This window comes from Anolis carolinensis, unplaced genomic scaffold (assembly GCF_035594765.1).
Source record: "Anolis carolinensis isolate JA03-04 unplaced genomic scaffold, rAnoCar3.1.pri scaffold_7, whole genome shotgun sequence".
NCBI lineage: Eukaryota > Metazoa > Chordata > Lepidosauria > Squamata > Dactyloidae > Anolis > Anolis carolinensis.
In genome coordinates, this window is record NW_026943818.1 from 25,819,337 (window position 1) to 25,845,237 (window position 25,901).

Here is a 25,901-nt window from a genome sequence, read left to right on the forward strand (position 1 = left end):
CAAAACCACTGGACCAAATCACTCCAAATTTGGCCACAAAAGACATAGTCATCCAGTCAAACTGCATGTCAGCAAAAATGGCTAGGCGTGTCAGTGCTGACATGCGTGTCATAGGTTGGCATCACTGATTTAACCCATTGCGCCACCTTCTTGGACAGTTATAATGATGCCAAGTGGCATTCATTCGAAAGTGTAGATACTCCCAAAAGGCTTTCACTCGACTCTGGAACAACGTCAAGGGGAAGATCAACATGTGCCGAAGGGTTCAAAGGGTGTTGACGTTCCCCAATGTTTTATTTATTCTTTTGGCAAAACGCGTCCCTCTTCCTACTCGATCTGATCCGGAACTATCCGATCCCGAACAATGTGTATGCAGTCCCGCCAGGCAGACAGTCGCAACGCAAACCGAGCCCCTTTCTGTTTTAATACGCTCAAAGCGCTTCTAATCCCAAAGAGCAATCAGCAAATGACATCCCGCAAGGAGCGAGGCAACGTGTGTGCTTTATAAAAAGCTCTTCAGTGCAGCTGCCGAGGAAAGAGAAAACGCCGAACGGAGATGGATGCACACAGAGGCCGTGACCTGTGATCGATCCGTCGTGCCCACCGGACGGGGAGAATTGTGTTCTTTTGGCTCCCAAAAAACCTGTTTTGAATGTTGAAGGGGATCTTCCGTCGACGAGGAAAGCCGTACGACTTCGGAGAGAAACCGAACTGCAGGACTCCGGGGACTGAGAACTTCGGAGACTCTGGAAACGTATCCAGGAGAACCTGCTTTCAAGGCAACGTCTCCATTCATTTGTCGGTGAACAAAAAGGCACACCGACAAATGGTCTCCGGCTCTTCTTCCACAGTGAGCGAAAATGCACCGCCGGCGGTGACAGATTGCCCGTCCGAAAGGGATTTAATCGACTCCGGGGGATGCCAGTCCTTATCGGCAGCTGAGCAAACCCTGGTCGGAAGAGGAAAAGGGCAGGGAAGCTCCAGGTGACTTGAAGGTCACCCAAGTGGGAACGGTCACCTGATTCGGGGACTGGCTTACCTATGAGACCGGCCGGAGAGAGAAGGGAAGAGGAAGGGGAAGAATGAGCCCGTGATAAGCGAAGCAGTGCCGTCCTTCGGCAGAAAAGAGGTCTCTTGCCAAGCGCTGGCACGTTCGCCCGAGTGTCGCCATTGGGATGTCCCAACCTCCGCCCGGTAGGATGCACTCCAAGCGAGCTGGGATCCGAGCGGCGGTGGTGCTCATTGGATTGTTGCACAAGTCCCGAAAGCAAAACAAAGAGAGAAGGTAATGCTCTGGCTTTCATATTTCATCCGTCTCTCTTAGTCTCTCTCTCCCATATTTGTACTTTCGTGGATGGGGTGAGGGGTCGCTACTCGGCACCAGAGTTTCTGGCGTCGGTGCATTTGCATTTTTGCGTATATTACAAACTAGCTTGGGAACCCGGCGATGCCTGGGTTATTTGGTAAAGGCATGATTTGTCTTTGTTTGTTAGGTACTCTCGGTTTGAAGTGGGTGAACTACAATTCCCAGAATCGTGGGTCAATCCTCCCCAAGGTAAAAAGGTAAAGGTTTTCCCCTGACGTTAAGTCCAGCCATGTTTGACTCTGGGGGTTGGTGCTCATCTCCATTTCTAAGCCGAAGAGCCGGCGTTGTCCGTAGACATCTCCAAGGTCATGACTGCATGGAGCGCTGTTACCTTCCCGCCGAGCGGTACCTATTGATCTACTCACATTGGCATGATTTTGAACTGCTAGGTTTGCAGGAGCTGGAGCTAACAGCGAGCACTCGGTCCTAGGGGTTTGAACCTGGGACCTTTCGGTCTCCAGCCCAGTGCTTTAATGCACTTCACTGCCAGGGCTTCTCCCCAATCCTCCCCAAACCCTGCTAGTATTCAAAGTTGGCCATTTTGGGTCTGTGTATCAAGTGTGGTCCAGATCTGTCGTTGGCTGCAGTGCTCTCTGGATGGGGTTGAACGACTACAACTCTCAGATTCCCAGGGCAATTGTCCCAAAACATCCACAGCAGGCTATGTTGAGTCTGTGTGCCAAGTGTGGTCCAGATCCATCGTTTTCTGGGTTCAACAGTCTTTGGATGCAGGTGAACAACAACTCCCAAAATCAAGGCCCACTCCCACAAACCCCTGCAGTATGTTCAGTTGGTCATGAGGCTTCTCTGTGCAAAGTTTGGTCCTGGTCCGTTGTCGGTGGGGATCACTGTTTCTCTGTATGTAGGTGAACTATAACTCCCTTTCCCCCAAACTTGTCCAATATGTTCTTTTGGTTATGGAGACTCTGTGTGCCAAGTTTGGTCCTGGCCCATCATCGGAGGGGTTCGGAGTGCTCATTCATTGAAGGTGAACTATAAATCCCAGTACCTACTACTCCCAAATGGCCAGTCCAGTTCCCCTCAAAACCCACCAGTATTCAAATATGGGCATATCGGGGATGCATGGCAAGTTTGGCCCAGAGCCATCATTGTTTGTGTTCATAGCGTTCTGGGTGTAGGTGAACTACAACTCCTCTACATTCCCCAGCAGGAGTCACAGGGCTCTGACTTGATGCAGGGTGAAGTACAACTTCCACCATGTGGAGTCAATCCCCCAAACTCCTCCAGTAAGTTTAGTTTTGCTGTGTTTGTTCTAGACAGATTTGAAAGGGAAGGGCAGTGGGCGGGGTCATGCAAATTCCACAGCAATGGAGAACCCTGGGATGCCTGCCTGTGGTGGAGGACAAGGCACAATCTAGGGTGAAATGGTCCCCAAATGAAAGCATTCCTTGGGTGGTGGGCTGTAGTGTTTGGGAAGGACATTGGAAGGTTTGGGCTGCATGATCATGGCACTCGCTGTAACCGCAATGTCAGTGGAAAAGAGTGATTTGGTGGCTCCTCAGCCCTGGGAACTGGAGTCTGTTTGTGGAGGCTGTCTGTGTGAATGGACACCCGTGCCACATACACACATATGGGTTTTTGCTTTTATTATGGATCTAGACTAGATTGACTAGATCTAGATCTAGATCTAGACTAGACTAGATCTAGACTAGATGTATTTGGTTGTGTGATACGATTGTTAGCCACCTTGGGTCCCTATAAGGAGAAGGGCAGAATAGAACTAGAGATGGTGGTGATGATGATAATTAGATAAATATATAATATGTTGTATATATTGTATATACTTATAATATTGATAATGATATTATAATATAATACAATATTATACTTATTATAATATAATATAATAATATTAAATATATATTACAGTACAGTCCCACTTATCCAACACTCAGTTACCCAACGTTCTGGACTATCCAACACATTTTTGTAGTCAATGTTTTCAATGCATTGTGATATTTTGGTGCTAAATTCGTAAATACAGTAATTACTACATAGCATTAATGTGGAATGAACTACTTTTTCTGTCAAATTTGTTGTATAACATGATGTTTTGGTGCTTAATTTGTAAAATCATAATCTATTTTGCTGTTTAATAGGCTTTCTCTTAATCTCTCCTTATTATCCAACATATTCGCTTATCCAACGTTCTGCTGGCCTGTTGGATAAGTGAGACTCTACTGTATATATTAAATGTAATATAACCAATAATATTGCCATATCATGATATAGTACAATATAGGAATTTAATGCTTATATTGTGCTATGCTAATAATATATTGTATGTGCATTTGATTTCTAAGCTGCTCTGAGAAGAGCAAGATATAAATGTAGTAAATAAATAAATAAATAAATAATAACAACAACAAAAATTGGGAAGTGTTTGACTTGTGATTTTGTGATATGAAATCCAGCATATACATCTCGTTTGATGTGTCATACTATGTCTTTGTGTCAATAATAATAATAATAATAATAATAATAATAATAATAATAATGGAGCCCCTGGTGGCGCAGCGTGTTAAAGCGCCGAGCTGCTGAATTTGCAGACTGAAAGGTCGCAGGTTTGAATCCGGGGAGCGGAGTGAGCGCCTGCTGTTAGCCCCAGCTTCTGCCAACCTAGCAGTTTGAAAACATGCAAATGTGAGTAGATCATAGGTATTGCTTCAGTGGGAAGGTTAACATTGGCGCTCCATGCAGTCATGCCTATGGCCACATGACCTTGGAGGTGTCTACGGACAACACCAGCTCTTCGGCTTAGTAATGGAGATGAGCACCAACCCCCAGAGTCGGGCACGACTGGACTTTACATTTACGTAATAATAATAATAATAATAATAATAATAATAATAATAATAATGTGTTGTCAAAAGCTTTCATGGACAGAATCACTGGATTGCTGTGAGTTTTCCAGGCTGTCTGGACATTTTCCAGAAGCATGACATTTCGCCCACATCTATGGCCAAGGTCTGTTGGAAACTAGGCAAGTGGGGTTTATATACCTGTGGAATAATGTCCGGGGTGGGAGAAAGAACTCTTGTCTGTTGGAGGCCGGTGTGAATGAATGTTGCAACTGGCCTCCTTGATTAGCATTGAATAGCCTTTCAGGTTCAAAGCCTGGCTGCTTCCTGCCTGGGGGAATCCTTTGTTGGGAGGTGTTAGCTGGCCCTGATTGTTACCTCTCTGGAATTGTACTGTTTGTCTATTTACTGAACTGATCTTAGAGTTTTTTTTAATATTGGAGAAAACATCAGGAAGGAATGCTTCTCTGTGTTGTCTGACATGATAGTTGTTGGAGTGGTCGAGCATTTCTGTGTTCGCAAATAATATACTGTTACATAAATAATAATAATAATAATAATAATAATAATAATAATAATAAATACGCTTGGGACTTGTAATTTTGTGATACAAAATCCAGCATATCTATCTTGTCTGCTGTGTCATAAAATAATAATAATAATAATAATAATAATAATAATAATAATAATAATAATAGACCACTCCAACAACTACAGAGAAGCCACTGAAATCCACAAGCATGTGGACCATTTCAACAGAAAGGAGGAAACCATGAAAATGAACAAAATATTGGCTACCAGTATTTCAGAAAACCCTCTAAAATCAGGACAGTAAATAAAGAACAACACTCTGAAAACAGAAGAATTCCAGACAGGAATCAATCAGGGGGCAGCTAACGACTCTGAACAAAGGATTTCCCCAGGCCAGGATGTGAAGCTTGGAAGGCCATTTAATGCTAATCAAGGTGATTAATTACAACACAGATATATAAACCTTCCTTGCTTAGTTTCTTCATATACCTCACAACCTCTGAGGATGCCTGCCATAGATGTGGGCAAAACGTCAGGAGAGAATGTTTCTGGAACACGGCCATACTGCCCAGAAAACACAACAACCCACAACTCATTCATTCTGTGAATTTATGCCTTTGCGCCCTCATATATGGTCACCACTTGAATACAGGACAATTTCAAATTCTCGTTCAACTGTTTCCAATCCAGATCTTTTCGTATCCATCTTCAATTGGGTATCAATGTGTTTTTTTTTAAAGAAAAGATACTGCTTGAGATAAGCCAGCCCAGTCGGCTGATCCTCTCTACGATTGTGTAATCCCTTCCAGAGGTCATGTAAGCATGTAACGCGCAGCACACTTTGCGACAATTAATGCCATCAGTTAATTAGTTTGGGACCCACCTACCTTCGTGACCGTATCTCCTATTATAAACCTGTTCGATCCCTCCGCTCATCCGGGGAGGCCCTTCTTTCGCCACTGCCTCTGTCCCAGGCCCGTCTAGTGGGAACGAGAGAGAGGGCCTTTTCTGCTGTGGCCCCCCGACTGTGGAATTCATTGCCCTCTGAGATCAGGCAAGCCCCCACCTTATTGGCTTTTAAGAAAGATCTAAAAACATGGCTTTTTCGATGTGCCTTCGGGGAGTAAATGTTATATACCTTTTTGATTACTCCCCTTGGATTTTATCCTTTGGACTGTTTGGACTGTTCCATCTTATACCCCTGTTCTCTTTATTTATATGCCTCTCTCTCCCGAGTTTTTAATTAAATGTTCATGTGGCCCGCCCTGTCTGCTCTGATTTGTGTTGTAATGTATATGATTATTTTTGTACTATTATATTGTGTTATGATATATTGTTTTATTTTGTTATATTGTATGGTGTCTGGGCATGGCCCCATGTAAGCCGCCCCGAGTCCCCATCGGGGAGATGGTGGCGGGTTATAAATAAAGTTTTATTATTATTATTATTATTATTAAGTGTGGCATGGAGAAGGGCTTATTCTTCTCCATGGTGTGTTGTGTTCCAGAACTTTGTCAGTCTGGATTCGGAAGTCTCACAGTATCTTTGCGTGCTCATTTTCCAAGACTTTTGCAGGTTTGTGATCCCACCAGTTCTTTGCTGCTGGGAGGTGGTACTTGAGGCATAAGTTCCAATGGATCATTTGGGCCACATAGTTGTGCCTCTGTTTGTAGTCTGTCTGTGCGATTTTCTTACAGCAGCTGAGGATATGATCACTGGTTTCATCAGTTTCCTTGCACAGTCTGCATTTTGGGTCATCAGCTGATTTTTCGATCTTGGCCTTCATTGCCTTTGTTCTGATGGCTTGCTCCTGGGCTGCAAGGATCAGGCCTTCTGTCTCCTTCTTCAGGGTCCCATTCATGAGCCAGAGCCAGGTCTTCTCCTTGTCAGCTTTTCCTTCAGTTTTGTCAAGGAACTTTCCATGCAATGTTTTGTTGTGCCAGCTGTCAGCTCTAGTTTGTAGTGTGGCTTTCTTGTACTGGTTTTTTGTCTGCTGTGCTTTGAGGAGTTTCTGATTTCAAAGCAGGTTCTTCACTTTGCTTTACATATTCTGCCAGGGGTTGTTCTTCTTATTTGACTGCTTGTTTTACTTGCAAGAGTCCTCTGCCCAACTGATCTTCTAGGCAGATAGGGTGCAGTGAATGATGAATGGTCATGAGTTTTCTTGTTTTTCTGTCCAAATTGTCCAGTTCCACCTGTGTCCAGTTTATGATGCCAGCAGTATATCTTATGACAGGTATGGCCCAGGTGTTTATGGCCTTGATTGTGTTGCCTCCATTGAGCTTGCTTTTGAGAATTTTTCTGACCCTTTGTGTGTATTCTTTGCTGATCACAGTTTTCACATGTTCGTTCTTGATGTTGTCCAGCTGTAATATGCCCAGATATTTATAGGCCTCTGGCTGGCGACACTTTAGTTTTTGGCCATTAGGCATATTTATGCCCTCACTTTCAATGATTTTTCCCTTCTTCAATGCTACTGATATCAGTGCTAAAAATTCGAACAATGTTAGTCAGAGACTGGATTTCCGTTTCCGTTTTCCCATACAGCTTCAGGTCATCCATGTACATCAGATGCAAAATTTTGTGAGATTCCTTAGACGTTTGATAGCCGATGTTTGTGTTATTATTGTTGTTGTTGTTGTTATTATTATTATTATTATTATTATTAAGACCCATTAGTACATATCAGATGTAATGGGGAGGCACTCCTCTCTCAGACTCAGCTTAGGGACTCAGAACAAATATTATTATTATTATTATTATTATTATTATTATTATTATTATTAAGTCCCATTGATACACATCTATATATATAAATGAGTGATGGCATCACGGCGACCAACAAAACAACAAAACTACAGGCACCCCAACCTCGAAATTTGACAACACAACCTATCATCCATGCCTCTAGGTTGATACAACAAAAAGAAAAGAAAAATAAAGTCCTAATTAGAGGGAAAGGAATAATTGTTTTTATCCAATTGCTGCCAGTTAGAGGACTAATCTCTGCCCACTCCTAGCAACCAAATCAGCCCAGGGGACAGGCAGACTTAGGCCTCACTTAGGCCTCTTCCACAGATTATCTAATTTCCACTGGATTATATGGCAGTGTAGACTCAAGGCCCTTCCACACAGCTATATAACCCATTTATAATCTTATATTATCTGCTTTGAACTGGATTATCTGGACTCCACACTGCCATATAATCCACTTCAGTGTGCATTTTATACAGCTGTGAAGAAGGGGCCTCATATAATCCAGTTCTAAACAGATAATATAAGATTATAAATATAATATGTAAAAATAACTGTGATATAGAATCATAGAATAGTAGAGTTGGAAGAGACCTCATGGGCCATCCAGTCCAACCCCATTCTGCCAAGAAGCAGGAAATTGCATTCAAATAATACAGAACAATATAATCTCTAAAATCAGGACAGTAAATAAAGAGCAACACTCTGAAAGCATAAGCCACAGCAACGCGTGGCCGGGCAAAGCTAGTATTATATATGTACATAATATTATATATTACATGTAATATTACTAATAATATTACAATATATTGATATAGTACAATATAATAATTTATTGCCAGTATTGTGCTATGCCGATAATATAATATTGTATGTAAATTTAATTTGTAAGCTGCTCTGAGTCCCCCTCGGGGTGAGAAGGGCAGGATATAAATGTATAAAATAAATAAATAAATAAATAAATTAAGACCCATTAGTACACATCAGATGTAATGGGGAGGCACTCCTCTCTCAGACTCAGGGTCCCAGAATAACTATTGTTATTAATATTAATATTAATATTATTAAGACCCATTAGTACACATCAGATGTAATGGGGAGGCACTTCTCTCTAAGACACAGCTTAGGGGCCCAGAACAACTATTGTTATTATTATTATTATTAAGACCCATTAGTACAGATCAGATGTAATGGGGAGGCACTCCTCTCTCAGACTCAGGGTACCAGAACAACTATTGTTGTTGTTGTTGTTGTTATTATTATTATTATTATTATTATTATTATTATTATTATTAAGACCCTTTAGTACATATCAGATGTAATGGGGAGGCACTTCTCTCTAAGACACAGCTTAGGGGCCCAGAACAACTATTGTTATTATTATTATTATTAAGACACATTAGTACAGATCAGATGTAATGGGGAGGCACTCCTCTCTCAGACTCAGGGTCCCAGAACAACTATTGTTGTTGTTGTTGTTATTATTATTATTATTATTATTATTATTATTATTATTATTATTATTAAGACCCTTTAGTACATATCAGATGTAATGGGGAGGCACTCCTCTCTCAGACTCAGCTTAGGGACTCAGAACAAATATTATTATTATTATTATTATTATTATTATTATTATTATTATTATTATTAAGTCCCATTGATACACATCTATATATATAAATGAGTGATGGCATCACGGCGACCAACAAAACAACAAAACTACAGGCACCCCAACCTCGAAATTTGACAACACAACCTATCATCCATGCCTCTAGGTTGATACAACAAAAAGAAAAGAAAAATAAAGTCCTAATTAGAGGGAAAGGAATAATTGTTTTTATCCAATTGCTGCCAGTTAGAGGACTAATCTCTGCCCACTCCTAGCAACCAAATCAGCCCAGGGGACAGGCAGACTTAGGCCTCACTTAGGCCTCTTCCACAGATTATCTAATTTCCACTGGATTATATGGCAGTGTAGACTCAAGGCCCTTCCACACAGCTATATAACCCATTTATAATCTTATATTATCTGCTTTGAACTGGATTATCTGGACTCCACACTGCCATATAATCCACTTCAGTGTGCATTTTATACAGCTGTGAAGAAGGGGCCTCATATAATCCAGTTCTAAACAGATAATATAAGATTATAAATATAATATGTAAAAATAACTGTGATATAGAATCATAGAATAGTAGAGTTGGAAGAGACCTCATGGGCCATCCAGTCCAACCCCATTCTGCCAAGAAGCAGGAAATTGCATTCAAATAATACAGAACAATATAATCTCTAAAATCAGGACAGTAAATAAAGAGCAACACTCTGAAAGCATAAGCCACAGCAACGCGTGGCCGGGCAAAGCTAGTATTATATATGTTCATAATATTATATATTACATGTAATATTACTAATAATATTACAATATATTGATATAGTACAATATAATAATTTATTGCCAGTATTGTGCTATGCCGATAATAATATTGTATGTAAATTTAATTTGTAAGCTGCTCTGAGTCCCCCTCGGGGTGAGAAGGGCAGGATATAGACCCTTTAGTACATATCAGATGTAATGGGGAGGCACTCCTCTATAAGACACAGCTTAGAGGCCCAGAGCAACTATTGTTGTTATTATTATTATTATTATTATTATTATTATTATTATTATTATTATTATGACCCATTAGTACACATCAGATGTAATGGGGAGGCACTCCTCTCTCAGACTCAGCTTAGGGTCCCAGAACAACTATTGTTATTAATAATATTATTATTAACACCCATTGGTACATGTCAGATGTCATCGGGAAGCAGACCTCTCTCAGACTCAGCTTAGGGTACCAGAGTAACTATCATTATTTGTATTAATATTATTATTAACACCCATTTGTAGACATCAGCTGTAATGGGAAAGCAGCCCTCTGTCAGTACCTGCTTATTGTTACGGGGCCGAAAGGAAAACAAAAGCAAGCACGGTGACTGTGTGGCTTTCATTTTTGTGTCGCCTCTCATTTCCTACGAAAATTTCGTCACTTTTTTTGTGTAGACGAAAGGTCGAAATGATAGCACGAAGGAATCGAAGGAAATATTTTCGTGCACATCTCTACTGTCCCGTGTCCACCAGGCTAAGATTGCTTGTGATCAGGACCATGGACAGCTCAGTGCAAGGCAAGAATGGCGAGCTGCAAAAGCAAACTCTAGAAACAGTGTAGAGTTGCTATAGATCTCTCTCTATCCACAATCCCTTGCCAGTAAGGAAAATAAAAATAAAAAAATGCTTTACAAGAGAATGGGATAATTTTAGTAATGGGAACATGTTTTTTAAAATCACTAAACAGAGAGATTGCCAATGCAAGCTACGGAAACAGCAATGGACTTTGCCTGGGTGTTAAACACAAGATACAGCTAATAAAAGCAATATTGATTTCCGCCTGCGTCGGCAATGCTTGTTGGCTTTCACACTAAAAGGGAATTATAGCCCTGAGTTCACTTACCACTAAAAGGGACTTCTAGCACTATGTTTCCGGCAGGAAGGTAATGGCGCTCCATGCAGTCATGCTGGCCAGATGACCTTGGAGGTGTCTACCAAGAGTTGTAGTTTTGTTAGGATCAGGACTCTTTGACAGAGAAAACTTTGCAAAACTACAACTCTCAGGATTCCATAGCAGTGAGCCATGGCAGTGTAATAATAATAATAATAATAATAATAATAATAATAATAATAATAATAATATGTAAAGCAAAGTGAAGAACCTGCTTTGATTGACGTCAAAAATCAGAAACTCCTCAAAGCACAGCAGACAAAAAACCAGTACAATAAAACCGCACTACAAACTAGAGCTGACAGCTGGCACAACAAAACATTGCATGGAAAGTTCCTTGACAAAATTGAAGGAAAAGCTGATAAGGAGAAGACCTGGCTCTGGCTCACGAATGGGACCCTGAAGAAGGAGGCAGAAGGCCTGATCCTTGCAGCCCAGGAGCAAGACATCAGGACAAAGGCAATTAAGGCCAAGATCGAAAAATCAGCTGATGACCCAAAATGCAGACTGTGCAAGGAAACCGACGAAACTATGGATCATATCCTCAGCTGCTGTAAGAAAATCGCACAGACAGACTACAAACAGAGGCACAACTATGTGGCCCAAATGATTCATTGGAACTTATGCCTCAAGGACCACCTCCCAGCAGTAAAGAAGTGGTGGGATCACAAACCTGCAAAAGTCTTGGAAAATGAGCATGCAAAGATACTGTGGGACTTCCGAATCCAGACTGACAAAGTTCTGGAACACAACACACCAGACATCACAGTTTTGGAAAAGAAAAAGGTTTGGATCATTGATGTCGCCATCCCAGATGACAGTCGCATTGACGAAAAACAACAGGAAAAAATCAGCTGCTATCAGGACTTCAAGATTGAACTGCAAAGACTCTGGCAGAAACCAGTGCAGGTGGTCCCGGTGGTGATGGGCACGTTGGGTACTGTGCCAAAAGATCTCAGCCGGCATTTGGAAACAATAGACATTGACAAAATTACGATCTGCCAACTGCAAAAGGCCACCCGACTGGGATCTGCACGCATCATCCGAAAATACATCACACAGTCCTAGACACTTGGGAAGTGTTCGACTTGTGATTTTGTGATACGAAATCCAGTATATCTCTCTTGTTTGCTGTGTCATACAATAATAATAATAATAATAATAATAATAATAATAATAATAATAATAATAATCTTTTATTTATACACCACCACCATCTCCCATAGAGACATGGTGCCACACTACATGGTGACCAGGAGGGCCTCTGTCTTGTTCGGATTAAGCCAACTTACTAGCCCTCATCCAGTCCATTACAGCTGTCAGACACTGGTCCAAGATCCAGCGAGCTTCTTTGGAGTAGTAGAGTTGTGGTCATCTGCGTAGAGATGGCACCCAACTCCGAAGCTCCAGATGACCTCACCCAGCGGTTTCATGTAGACATGGAATAGCATGGGGGATAGAACCTTGCAGGACCTCACAGGTCAATGGCCAGGGGTCCGAGCTAGTGTCCCCCAGCATCACCATCTGGGTACAATCCTCCAGGAAAGAGTGGATCCATTGCAAAGCAATGCCCCTAACACCCATTCCAGAGAACCAACCCAGAAGGATACCATGATTGATGGTATTGAAAGCCGCTGAGATGTCCAAGAGAACCAGCAAGGATACACTCCCCCTGTCTAGTTCTCTGCGGTCATCCACCAAGGCAACCAAAGTCATCTCCATACCGTCGTTGGTATCAAAAGCCACTGAGATATCCAAGAGAACCAACAAGGACATGTTCCCCCCGTCTAGGTCATCCACCAAGGCGACCAAAGCTGTCTCTGTTCCGTGACTGCTGTGCTGTGGAGCCTTGGTGGGCCACGGATGATGGAGGTTGTAGATATAAATAAATAGAAGCTTTACCACAGTTTCTAAATCAAGATAAACCCTGCAGTATAATAAAGTGTCACTCAGGCTTGTGTAACAAGTAACAGTAACTTTACTTCAGTTCAAAAGGTCAAACAGGGCAACAATATATGCAGCAGTCTCTGTGAATTCACATAGATCAGTGATTCCTAAAGTGGGCACTACCGCCCCATGGTGGGCACTGCAGTGATCCAGGGGGGGCGGTGATGGCACGTATTAGGACACAGGGGCGGGGCCAGGGGCGGGGCTTTTTCCCAAGAGCCCGAGACAGGGCTGAGAATCTATACCTCTCCTGAGACGCTTGTTGGGACACAGAAGGCGGAGCCAGGGAAGGGGGTGGGGCCTCCTTTCAAGAGCCCGAGACAGGGCTGAGCCTCTATACTTCTCCTGAGAGGCTTTTTAGGGCTAAAGGGCGGGGCTGGGGTGGGGGCGGGGCCTCTTCTCAATAATCTCTGTATACCTCCCCTGAGACACTTGTTAGAACATGGGGGCGGGGTATAGAGCCCTGACAGGCACTTGGGAAGAGGCCCCACCCACTCCTCTAGCCCCGCCCCCTGTGTCCTGGCAGGCACTACAGGACAAGGATAGAAGCTCAGCCCTGCCTCAGAGCTTGTAACGCCGCCCATCCCAGTCCTGGCTGCCCATTTGTGACCCCGCCCACCTCCCCCTCCCACTCGCAGCCCTGCATCTTGGACTAGGGGAGAGGCTCAGCCCCGCCCTCTTGAGCAGGAGCCACGCCCACCCCTCTAAGCCACGCCCCCGTTTCCAGGGGGTGCTGGGTAGTATTTTTTCTGGAAAGGGGGCGGTACGCCAAATTAGTTTGGGAACCACTGAGTCCCCTCGGGGAGAAGGGCGGGGTAGAAATATTGGAAATAAATAAATTGATTCCCCCACAGCCTGCTTTTAGGCATGGTCTTTTTTTTGTAAGGGAGTAAACGCTCCCTTTAAACAGTCTTTAAATATGCCTCATTTGCCTTATAAGCAGGCTTCGGAGAATTGGCAGCCATTTCCTTCCTGACTGTTTCCAGTCAGCGCTCTCTACACTCTCTGAGGTGAAAGTGGCAGTTAAAACCGTTTGTCTCAGCAGCAAGCTAGAGGCAATAGCCAATCGGAATTCTGGCTCCTGGCTGGCTCAGCCAATCAGCTGTCAACACATGCCTTTCCAGTCAACCCATTACATCATGGTGTCCTTTTACAAATCCTCACAGCGGAGATCTGGGCCAGTCTTCCTGGGGGCCGGCCCTGGTGTGGAGAGCCATCCATCTTGGGAGCAGAGCACGGCCGGTAGGGACTGAATATTTGGGCTGGGCTTTAGCACAGCTGCTTTAGCACACCAGCAACAATAAATCATTGCCGACTGAAAGGTTTGCAGTTCGATGCCAGAGTCAGAGTGAGCACCTGACTGTCAGTCCAGCTCATTGTCCACCTAAGCAGTTAGAAAACAGGTGAACGGTGAGTAGAGAAATTAGGTACTGCTTAAGCGTGGAGGTATTTTACGGCACCATAATAAATGGCGGAGATCAAAGAAAAAGGAGGAAAAATTGTATGATCAAAAGGCTTGTCGTCATAGCGAATGGAGCGACATCACCCCCCTGTGGCCGGAATCGAGCATAACCTCCAGGCACCTAAGTTGGAAAAAAATACTGATATACAGTAGAGTTCCAGTTATCTGACTTAAATGAGCAGGCCGAATGTTGGATAACTGGATGTGTTGGATAATAGGGAGGCCCAGTTTAGGGAAGGAGGAGGGGGAGGCAGACGCGGCGCGTTGGATAATACGGAGTGTCGGATAAGCGGAAGTCGGATATGCGGAACTCTACTGTACCTCTCTCTGTTTGTCTGTCATGTATCTCCAACGGCACTGAATGTTTGTCATGTATGTGTGTGTTGTGATCCACCCTGAGTCTCCTTCGGGGTGAGAAAGAAGGACGGAATATAAATGCTGTAAATAAAAAAACAGACCATGCCTAAAACCAGGTCAAGATAATTGGTGTAAGTGGTGTCTGTTAATGTGGGATTTGTGTATTGGTAGTGTTTTAAATGAAATTTGTGTCTTGTCTGTATTACATACTGATTGCATCATCCAGAGTGTAACATAGTCTGGAAAGAGTTAATTACTAAGAAGCTGTGATGTCCTTGATGTGTGGCTGGAACTGGGGAGTGTCCAGACACAAGTGTGTATGCATTACTGATTGCATCTGTTCTGTTCTATGTTGTGTTGAGTGCTGTCTGCTGAGAGTCAAATCCTGTGTTCGTCTGCAAGTCTGTTTGTCTTTATTACTGCTTTCAGTAAAACTTGTATATAGTTTTACCATCGTCTCTGATGTCTCTTCATGCTGCGTTCCTCTGACTCCATCCAACTACTGCTGCGCTGCAAATTACTCTGACAGTGTCAAACTGCATTCATTCTATCGAGCAGATGCATCCCTCGATGGTCTCTAAAAACCGTGTTGTGTTGTGAAGAGAAAGAGGGATGGCCTGTAATGTAAGGCACCCTGGATATTTTTTTAAACATCCTCTAAGTGGGAAGAAGATGTTTCTGTTTGTGCCAGGAATTGTCTCTGGGATGTTCTGTGACAAGGCGTCTGTTTCCCCTTGAAGAGGATTTGTCGTGGTGACTCATTGGAACCCTATTGATTAGGATTAACCGTGGGTTTTGCACGAAATCTCAACAGCAGAGTTGACTCCCGGCTTCCGAGAGACCATCCGAGATCTGAGAAGCCATACAATACTTAACTATTAAGAGCAGACATCTTTCCCTCCTGTGCCAGGTTTTCTCCTTGACTGAAGGGTACGTTGCCTTCTCGATACATTAATCAGCTTCAAATCACAGTCCTTGGTGGACCTTCTGTCGCTTTGTGGCTGACCAGCTCTCCTCTCACACATTTAACATTTAGTCTCCAGCTCTCCCCGTTCTCTTGATTACAATTAATTTTCAATCAACACCATTGCTCTCCGAGTGAGATATTTAAGGTTCCGACAGGGTATGACTGGGCCATCACTCATGTGTCCGGTACCTTCGCACCGCAAGCAGCATCAAATGCTCACTTTTACTGTGTTGGAAATGAATGTTTCGGCATATCACCCCAACTTAGTTTCTCCTTGTGGCTTTGACAATAGGTTTACTACTTAGTTGTGTGCATTAGTATGAAATCACTGTTTGTTTCGTTTAGTTTCATTTGTTTTGTCTCAGTTTTGTTTTGTCCCCATTTCTGAAAAATGGGGCGCCTACCGTGTTTCCTCGAAAATAAGACAGTGTCATATTATTTTTTGCTCCCAAAGATGTGCTAGGTCTTATTTTCAGGGCATGTCTTATTTTTCCTTGAAGAAGAATTCACATTTATTACTGAACAAAAAAATTGAACATTTATTATATACTGCCCAGTAGTTGTCATCACAAACCAGCATAACCAGAAAAACTGTGAATCCTATCAAGAATTTCTTGTTACTACCATTATTTCTATTTACAACAATCTATGGTACATATATTTACCAATTATGCATGCTCTGGTGTTCTGTTTGGCAGGTATGCTTCCAAACAAAAACTTTGCTTGGTCTTATTTTCCGGGGATGTCTTATTTTCGGGGAAACAGGGTATACAAATAAAATTTTCGTTTCTCGTCTGAAAAAACGAAAATTTTTGGACCATTGGCGGCAGTGGGAGGGCTTCCAAGTCTCAGCCCCACCCCCCACCCCGCTCGAAACGAAAGGACAACAAAAGCAAGCATGGTGACCCTGCAACTTTCTCTTTCGTGTTGCCTTTTGTTTCGTCCGAAAATGGCATCTTTCATTTTGTGCGTCCGGATGGACGATACTAAACGAATAGACAAAAGAAACATGAAACAAATACAACGCACATCTCTATTTACTACTATTACCCATCGGTGCATTCAGAAACCTTCTTGATATTCATCTCAGAGCAGATCTGCCAGTGTCCTCCACAAACACAAGACTGCCCATCACCCAAGTGTTGGGCTTTCATTCGGGGACAATTTCAGACTAGTTTTTATGTGTTTCCTCCACCACAGGCATCCCAGTGTTTCTAAGTCTCTCTGCATGACCCCATCCAGTGCCTCTCCCTTAACTCTGTTAATGTGGGATTTGTGTATTGGTAGTGTTTAAATGAAATTTGTGTCTTGCCTGTATTGCATATTGATTGCATCATCCAGAGTGTACTATAGTCTGGAAAGAGTTAATTGCTAAGAAGCTGTGATGTCCTTGATGTGTGGCTGGAACTGGGGAGTGTCCAGACACAAGTGTGTATGCTTTACTGATTGCATCAGTTCTGTTCAGTTCTGACTTGAGTTGAGTGCTGTTTGCCTAGGTGTTAAGTCCTGTGTCCATTGTCTGCAAGTCTGTTTGTCTTGATTATTACTGCTTACAATAAAACTTGTATATAGTTTTACCAAAGTCTCTGGGTGTCTCTTCGTTCTGCGTTCCACTGATTCCATCCAACTACTGCTGTGCTGCAAATTACTCTGACAAACTCTTCCCTACTCTTTTCTGTGGTGCACATATAATTGATCAGCAACTGAACATATTGGAAGGGTTTGTGGGACTGACTCAACATGATGGAAGTTGCAGCTCAGCCTACATCAAGTCAGAGCACTGTGACCCCCACCATCAATTGACTTGGACCACATTTGACATGCAGAACCACCATGGCCAACTGAATATACTGGAGGAGTTTGGAGAGAACTGACCTTCATTTCTAGGAGTTGTAGTTCACTGACATCCAGAGACACTATGACCATCACCGATGATGGATCTGGACCAAACGTAACGCACAGAACCTCCATGACCAACTTAACCTACTGGAGAGACCCCATTATTATCCCAAGAGGACATTAGAAGTTTGCGGGAAAAACCTGATGTTACCCCAAGAGGTGACCAGAAGGTCACAAGAAAGCCCAAGTTGTTACTCAAGAGGTCTATGTATGTATTGTCCAAGATGGCTCCAAGAAGGTCACTAGAAGTTCATGGGAAACAGCCAGTTGTTGCCCAAAGAGGTCGTTAGAAGCTTGCAGGAAAAGCCAGATGTCACCCCAAGAGATCACTAGAAGGCCACAGAAGAGGTCCCATTAATAGCCCAAGAGGTGACTTGGATAGACCAAGTTGTTACTCAAGAGGTCTATGTATGTATTGCCCAAGATGGCTCCCACTTCCGGAGAGCCCTGTGACTCCTGCAAACAACGGATCTGGACCAGACTTCACACACATGACCAACAAAAGTTCATGGGAAATGTTCAGTTGTTACTCAAGAGGTCCTTAGAAGTTCAAGGGAAAAGCCAGATGTTACTCCAAGAGGTGACTAGAAGGTCACAAGAAAGACCAAGTTGTTACTCAAGAGGTCTATGTATGTATTGTCCAAGATGGCTCCAAGAAGGCCACTAGAAGTTCATGGGAAACAGCCAGTTGTTGCCCCAAGAGGTCGTTAGAAGCTTGCAGGAAAAGCCAGATGTCACCCCAACAGCTCACTAGAAGGCCACAGAAGAGGTCCCATTAATAGCCCAAGAGGAGACTTGGAAAGACCAAGTTGTTACTCAAGAGATCTCAGGTATGTATTGCCCAAGATGGCTCCCACTTCCGGAGAGCCCTGTGACTCCTGCAAACAACGGATCTGGACCAGACTTTGCACACATGACCAACAGTTCACGGAAAATGGCCAGTTGTTACTCAAGAGGTCCTTAGAAGTTCACGGGAAAAGCCAGATGTTACTCCAAGAGGTGACTAGAAGGTCACAAGAAAGACCAAGTTGTTACTCAAGAGATCTCAGTTATGTATTGTCCAAGATGGCTTCCACTTCCGGAGAGCCCTGTGACTCCTGCAAAGAACGGACCTGGACCAGACTTTGCATACATGACCAACAGAAGTTCACAGGAAATGGCCTGTTGTTACTTAAGAGGTCCTTAGATGTTACTCCAAGAGGTGACTAGAAGGTCACAAGAAAGACCAAGTTGTTACTCAAGAGGTCCATGTATGTATTGTCCAAGATGGCTCCCACTTCCAGAGAGCCCTGTGACACCTGCAAACAACGGATCTGGACCAGACATGACCAACAGGAAATACTGAAGAGGTATAGTTTTTTGGGGGGCGGGGAGGATGATGGGAGTTATCCAACATTCCCCCAGGCAGGGCCTAGCACAGCAGGCTAAACCGCTGTGCTGCAGAAAATCCTGCCGATTGAAAGGCCGGTAGTTTGGGCCCAGGTTGGGGTGAGCACTCGATGTCTGCCCCAGCTCACCTAGCAAATCGAAAGCAGAAATGTCAGTAGATAAATAGGTACCGCTTTTAGCGGGGAGGTAATAAAGGTACCTTTGAGGACATCGATCGGAAGGATGTCTAAGGATGAATAAAAGCTCCTCGGCATGGAAGATGGAGTGATAACACTCCCCTCTCTCCCATGACTGGAGTCGAGCACAGCCTCCAAGATGCTGGAAATAAGATGGGAAAAACTGCCTTTACCTCTGTTTGTGTTGTCTGTCCTTGTTAATTGTATATCAGCATTGAATGTTTGCCTTACATGTGTTCTGTAAGCCACTCTGAGTCTCTTTTGGGGTGAGAATTATTTACATATTGTAAATAAATAAATAAGAAATATTAATGGATTTGGATGAAACGTGACACACTTGCCTATTGTGACCAACTTTACATTCTGGTGGGATTTTGTCCTCAATTGTCCTCAAAATACCTGGTATTTCAGTGCGTGGTGTTATCCCCTCCGTTTCTCATTTCTCATAGCCTTAAGTTGGTTGACTTCCAGCAAATTTCTTCAGCAGCTTGATAAGCTATAATCTATTGTATGCATGCATTCCCTCCTATTCCCATTATACATGTTCTTTTTTCGCTGCACAGTTTTGCATGATTTAGACATTTTAGGGCAACCAGAAAGTAAGCATTGGGACATTTGGGGAAAATATTAATGCTTTTGATGTTGCAGAGCTGGGGGAATTGCCTGATCTTGATTCCAATCACAGAGAGTTTCGCTCATCCTGTGGGTGACGCTCAGCCCATGTAATCTACCAATTACTCCCTTGTTAGCAACTCCCGAGGTTAACTTCTTTGACATTTTAACTAACAAACATCTCATTAGCTGCTCCTTTGCACAAGAGCCAATTTGTGCAGGATGCGGGGCACCGACAAGCGGGAGGCAGCCATAGGAACAGGAGGGCAGATATCTGTTTTCGCTCTGGGGTGCTGAAAGATCTGTTGTCTATTGGCCCATTATGGGGGTGGGGGCTTCCCAGGCTCCCCTTCCCATGATTTTAGGCATAGAAGATGTTTTACTTTAGAGGAGAGGCACTCAGGCCGAAGTGCATTTTAAGGAGGCTTCTTACCTGCTTCTCTCTATTCTAGAGGAGAGGTGTTTGGCGCGAGCGCTGAGTCTACGCATCACACATGCACTCTTCAAGGCAAGCAGGCACATTCTCTTTCATATTCTAGAGGAGGCGCACAGCTGCAGGCAGGTGCAAGCACTTTCTTGGCCTGCACACCACACACACACTCTCCAAGACAAGGAGGCAAGTTCTGTTTCTTACTCTAGAGGAGGCGCTTGGCCGCAGGCAGTTATGGGCACTTTCTGGGCCTGCACACCACACAGTCTCTTTCCAAGTCAAGGAGACAAGTCCTGTTTCATACTCTAGAGGAGGCGCTCGGCTGCAGGCAGGTATGGGCACTTTCTGGGCCTGCACACCACACAGTCTCTTTCCAAGTCAAGGAGACAAGTTCTGTTTCGTACTCTAGAGGAGGCGCTCGGCTGCAGGCAGGTATGGGCACTTTCTGGGCCTGCACGCCACACAGTCTCTTTCCAAGTCAAGGAGACAAGTTCTGTTTCGTACTCTAGAGGAGGCGCTCGGCTGCAGGCAGGTATGGGCACTTTCTGGGCCTGCACGCCACACAGTCTCTTTCCAAGTCAAGGAGACAAGTTCTGTTTCATACTCTAGAGGAGGCGCTCGGCTGCAGGCAGGTATGGGCACTTTCTGGGCCTGCACGCCACACAGTCTCTTTCCAAGTCAAGGAGACAAGTCCTGTTTCGTACCCTAGAGGAGGCGCTCGGCTGCAGGCAGGTATGGGCACTTTCTGGGCCTGCACACCACACAGTCTCTTTCCAAGTCAAGGAGACAAGTTCTGTTTCATACTCTAGAGGAGGCGCTCGGCTGCAGGCAGGTATGGGCACTTTCTGGGCCTGCACGCCACACAGTCTCTTTCCAAGTCAAGGAGACAAGTCCTGTTTCGTACTCTAGAGGAGGCGCTCGGCTGCAGGCAGGTATGGGCACTTTCTGGGCCTGCACGCCACACAGTCTCTTTCCAAGTCAAGGAGACAAGTCCTGTTTCGTACTCTAGAGGAGGCGCTCGGCTGCAGGCAGGTATGGGCACTTTCTGGGCCTGCACGCCACACAGTCTCTTTCCAAGTCAAGGAGACAAGTTCTGTTTCATACTCTAGAGGAGGCGCTCGGCTGCAGGCAGGTATGGGCACTTTCTGGGCCTGCACGCCACACAGTCTCTTTCCAAGTCAAGGAGACAAGTCCTGTTTCCTACTCTAGAGGAGGCGCTCGGCTGCAGGCAGGTATGGGCACTTTCTGGGCCTGCACGCCACACAGTCTCTTTCCAAGTCAAGGAGACAAGTCCTGTTTCGTACTCTAGAGGAGGCGCTCGGCTGCAGGCAGGTATGGGCACTTTCTGGGCCTGCACGCCACACAGTCTCTTTCCAAGTCAAGGAGACAAGTCCTGTTTCGTACTCTAGAGGAGGCGCTCGGCTGCAGGCAGGTATGGGCACTTTCTGGGCCTGCACGCCACACAGTCTCTTTCCAAGTCAAGGAGACAAGTTCTGTTTCGTACTCTAGAGGAGGCGCTCGGCTGCAGGCAGGTATGGGCACTTTCTGGGCCTGCACGCCACACAGTCTCTTTCCAAGTCAAGGAGACAAGTCCTGTTTTGTACTCTAGAGGCGCTCGGCTGCAGGCAGGTATGGGCACTTTCTGGGCCTGCACGCCACACAGTCTCTTTCCAAGTCAAGGAGACAAGTCCTGTTTCGTACTCTAGAGGAGGCGCTCGGCTGCAGGCAGGTATGGGCACTTTCTGGGCCTGCACGCCACACAGTCTCTTTCCAAGTCAAGGAGACAAGTCCTGTTTCGTACCCTAGAGGAGGCGCTCGGCTGCAGGCAGGTATGGGCACTTTCTGGGCCTGCACGCCACACAGTCTCTTTCCAAGTCAAGGAGACAAGTTCTGTTTCGTACTCTAGAGGAGGCGCTCGGCTGCAGGCAGGTATGGGCACTTTCTGGGCCTGCACGCCACACAGTCTCTTTCCAAGTCAAGGAGACAAGTCCTGTTTCGTACTCTAGAGGAGGCGCTCGGCTGCAGGCAGGTATGGGCACTTTCTGGGCCTGCACGCCACACAGTCTCTTTCCAAGTCAAGGAGACAAGTCCTGTTTTGTACTCTAGAGGAGGCGCTCGGCTGCAGGCAGGTATGGGCACTTTCTGGGCCTGCACGCCACACAGTCTCTTTCCAAGTCAAGGAGACAAGTTCTGTTTCGTACTCTAGAGGAGGCGCTCGGCTGCAGGCAGGTATGGGCACTTTCTGGGCCTGCACGCCACACAGTCTCTTTCCAAGTCAAGGAGACAAGTCCTGTTTCGTACTCTAGAGGAGGCGCTCGGCTGCAGGCAGGTATGGGCACTTTCTGGGCCTGCACGCCACACAGTCTCTTTCCAAGTCAAGGAGACAAGTTCTGTTTTGTACTCTAGAGGAGGCGCTCGGCTGCAGGCAGGTATGGGCACTTTCTGGGCCTGCACGCCACACAGTCTCTTTCCAAGTCAAGGAGACAAGTTCTGTTTCGTACTCTAGAGGAGGCGCTCGGCTGCAGGCAGGTATGGGCACTTTCTGGGCCTGCACGCCACACAGTCTCTTTCCAAGTCAAGGAGACAAGTTCTGTTTCGTACTCTAGAGGAGGCGCTCGGCTGCAGGCAGGTATGGGCACTTTCTGGGCCTGCACGCCACACAGTCTCTTTCCAAGTCAAGGAGACAAGCCCTGTTTCGTACTCTAGAGGAGGCGCTCGGCTACAGGCAGGTGTGAACAATTTCTGGGCCTACACACACACACACACACCCTTTCCAAGGCAATGAAGCATGGAGCAGCACGTGCTTACAAAAAGCAGACGAGGATCCAGGATCGGCTCCTGCTTGCTTTCGTGTTGAGCTGATTTTCATACGGGGAGGGGCCTTCCCGTTACATGCTCCTGAAGGAAACAAAAATAACGAAAGAATGGATGAAACGAAGCAAAACAGTTCTGTGCACAAATCTAGTACTTTAGAATTCGGTTAACATGTTTCAGCTCGGTATTATGATAGCCTTAGTTGACATTAATCCAGATCAGCTCGATGCGTCATGCAGTCACCACAGTGCAGATTTGTCCACCTTTTAGTATAAGTGTAGACGTGTCCCTATTTTAACATTAAAATTATGGAAAGGGAGCTGCATATAGCATCCACTGCTCACTCTCAGCCCATGAAGCAATTCTCCATTTCTGCAACATGAAATCTTGGCAGTACAGTATTTTCCTTTTGTCTTCCAGGATAGTGCTTTGCTTTGTGTCTCTAAAACAGGGGTCCTCAAACTTTTTAAGTAGAGAGCCGATTCAGTCCCTCAGACTGTTGAGGGCTGGACTAGGATGAAATAGTAAAAAATTAGGATTGTTGTTGTTGTGTGCCTTCAAGTCGTTTCAGACTTAGGTCAACCCTAAGTGTAAAGTTTAGGACAGAGGCCAGGTCAATGACCTTGGGGGGCCTTAGTTTGGGGACCCCTGATCTAGACGATCTCATAAGACCATAGGTAAGCAAAGAGACCTCCAAAGACCATCTAGATGGTCTCATAAGACCACAGATAAGGAAAGGGATCCTCAAAGACCATCTAGATGGTCTCATAGGACCATAGGTAAGGAAAGAGAGCTCCAAAGACCATCTAGATCAGGGGTCCTCAAACTTTTTAAGTGGAGGGCCAATTCATGGTCCCTCAGATGGTTGAGGGGCCAAATTATCATTTGGAAAAAAGAAAAACAAATTCCTATGCACATGTCTTATTTGTAGTGCAAAAAAACCCCAACAACAATCATTTACTTATTTATTTATTTACTACAGTTATACGCCACCCGCTCTCACCCCGAAGGGGACTCAGAGTGGCTTACAAGTTGTATGTACATACAATATGTCCAATTTTGGGCACCACAGTTGAAGGGAGATGTTGACAAGCTGGAAAGCGTCCAGAGGAGGGCGACTAAAATGATTAAGGGTCTGGAGAACAAGCCCTATGAGGAGCGGCTTAAAGAGCTGGGCATGTTTAGCCTGCAGAAGAGAAGGCTGAGAGGAGACATGATAGCCATGTACAAATACGTGAAGGGAAGTCAAAGGGAGGAGGGAGCAAGCTTGTTTTCTGCTGCCCTGCAGACTAGGACACAAGGGAACAATGGCTTCAAACTACAGGAAAGGAGATTCCACTTGAACATCAGGAAGAACTTCCTCACTGTGAGAAGGGCTGTTCGGCAGTGGAACTCTCTCCCTGGGGCCGTGGTAGAGGCTCCTTCTTTGGAGGCTTTTAAGCAGAGGCTGGATGGCCATCTGTCGGGGGTGCTTTGAATGCGATTTCCTGCTTCTTAGCAGGGGGTTGGACTGGATGGCCCATGTGGTCTCTTCCAACTCTACTATTCTATGATTCTATGATTCTATGAATATATTATATTATTAGCATAGCATAATATTAGCATTATATATTACTATATTGTACTATACCATTATACCGTAATATTATTAGTAATTTTACATTTAATATATAATATATAATTAATATTATTATATTATGCAATATTATTATATTGTATTATTATTATTATTATTATTATTATTATTATTATTATTATTATTATTATTAGCCACCCTGAGTCCCCTATTGGGTGAGAAGGACGGGGTTAGAAATACTGTAATAAATAAACAAATAAATATTATATTGTACTACATTATAATATTTATTATAAATATTATATGCATACACAATATATTATATTATTACCATATCATTCATTTACAATATTTCATTTACAATATTGGTAAATGAAAAAACAATACAATATTTAAAAATAATTTTAACCAACATACTGTAAACTTATCAGGATTTCAGTGGGAAGTATGGGCCTGCTTCTGGCCAATGAGATCATCAAGTAGGATTGTTGTTGTTGTGCCTTCAAGTCAATTTAGACTTTGGGCGAGCCTAAGTCTAAAACTGAGGGCGGGGGCCAGGTAAATGGCCTTGGAGGGCCGCATCCGGCCCCTGGGCCTTAGTTTGAGGACCCCTGATCTAGATGGTCTCATAAGACCACAGATAAGGAAAGGGATCCTCAAAGACCATCTAGATGGTCTCATAAGACCACAGATAAGGAAAGTGACCTCCAAAAGCCATCTAGATCTCATAAGACCACAGATAAGGAAAGTGACCTCCAAAGACCATCTAGATGGTCTCATAGGACCATAGGTAAGGAAAGTGACCTCCAAAAGCCATCTAGATCTCATAAGACCACAGATAAGGAAAGTGACCTCCAAAGACCATCTAGATAGTCTCATAAAACCATAGGCAAGGAAAGGGATCCTCAAAGACCATCTAGATGGTCTCATGGGACCATAGGTAGTGAAAGTGACCTCCAAAAGCCATCTAGATGGTCTCATAAGACCATAGGTAACCGCCAAAGGCCATCTAGATGGCCTCATAAGGCCGTAGCTAAGCAAAGAGACCTCCAAAGACCATCTAGACAATCTCATAAGGCTATAAGTAAGCAAAGAGACCTCCAAAGACCAGGTAGACTTAGGTCAACCCTAAGTCTAAAGTTTAGGACAAGGGCCAGGTAAATGACCTTGGAGGGCCACATCTGGCCCCTGGGCCTTAGTTTGGGGACCCCTGCTCTAAAACAACCACTTTAGAGAAGGGGTGTGTGTGTGTGTTT

The 25,901-nt window shown here is 44.4% G+C and overlaps 1 protein-coding gene across 5 annotated transcripts in view; it reads left to right on the forward strand.

The window, feature by feature from the left end:
- rap1gap2 (RAP1 GTPase activating protein 2) overlaps positions 1-25,901 on the forward strand; it is a 173,809-nt gene that overhangs the window by 84,475 nt on the left and 63,433 nt on the right. Inside the window, exon 1 of one of the 5 annotated variants that reach the window (XM_062960450.1) lies at positions 228-1,285. The exons of the other annotated variants lie outside the window; for them this stretch is intronic. Within the exon in view, the coding sequence (XP_062816520.1) occupies positions 1,176-1,285 (110 nt within the window). The 5' untranslated portion in view covers positions 228-1,175. Of the gene's footprint in view, positions 1-227; positions 1,286-25,901 lie in introns of those variants that run through there. 5 annotated transcript variants of the gene reach the window in all.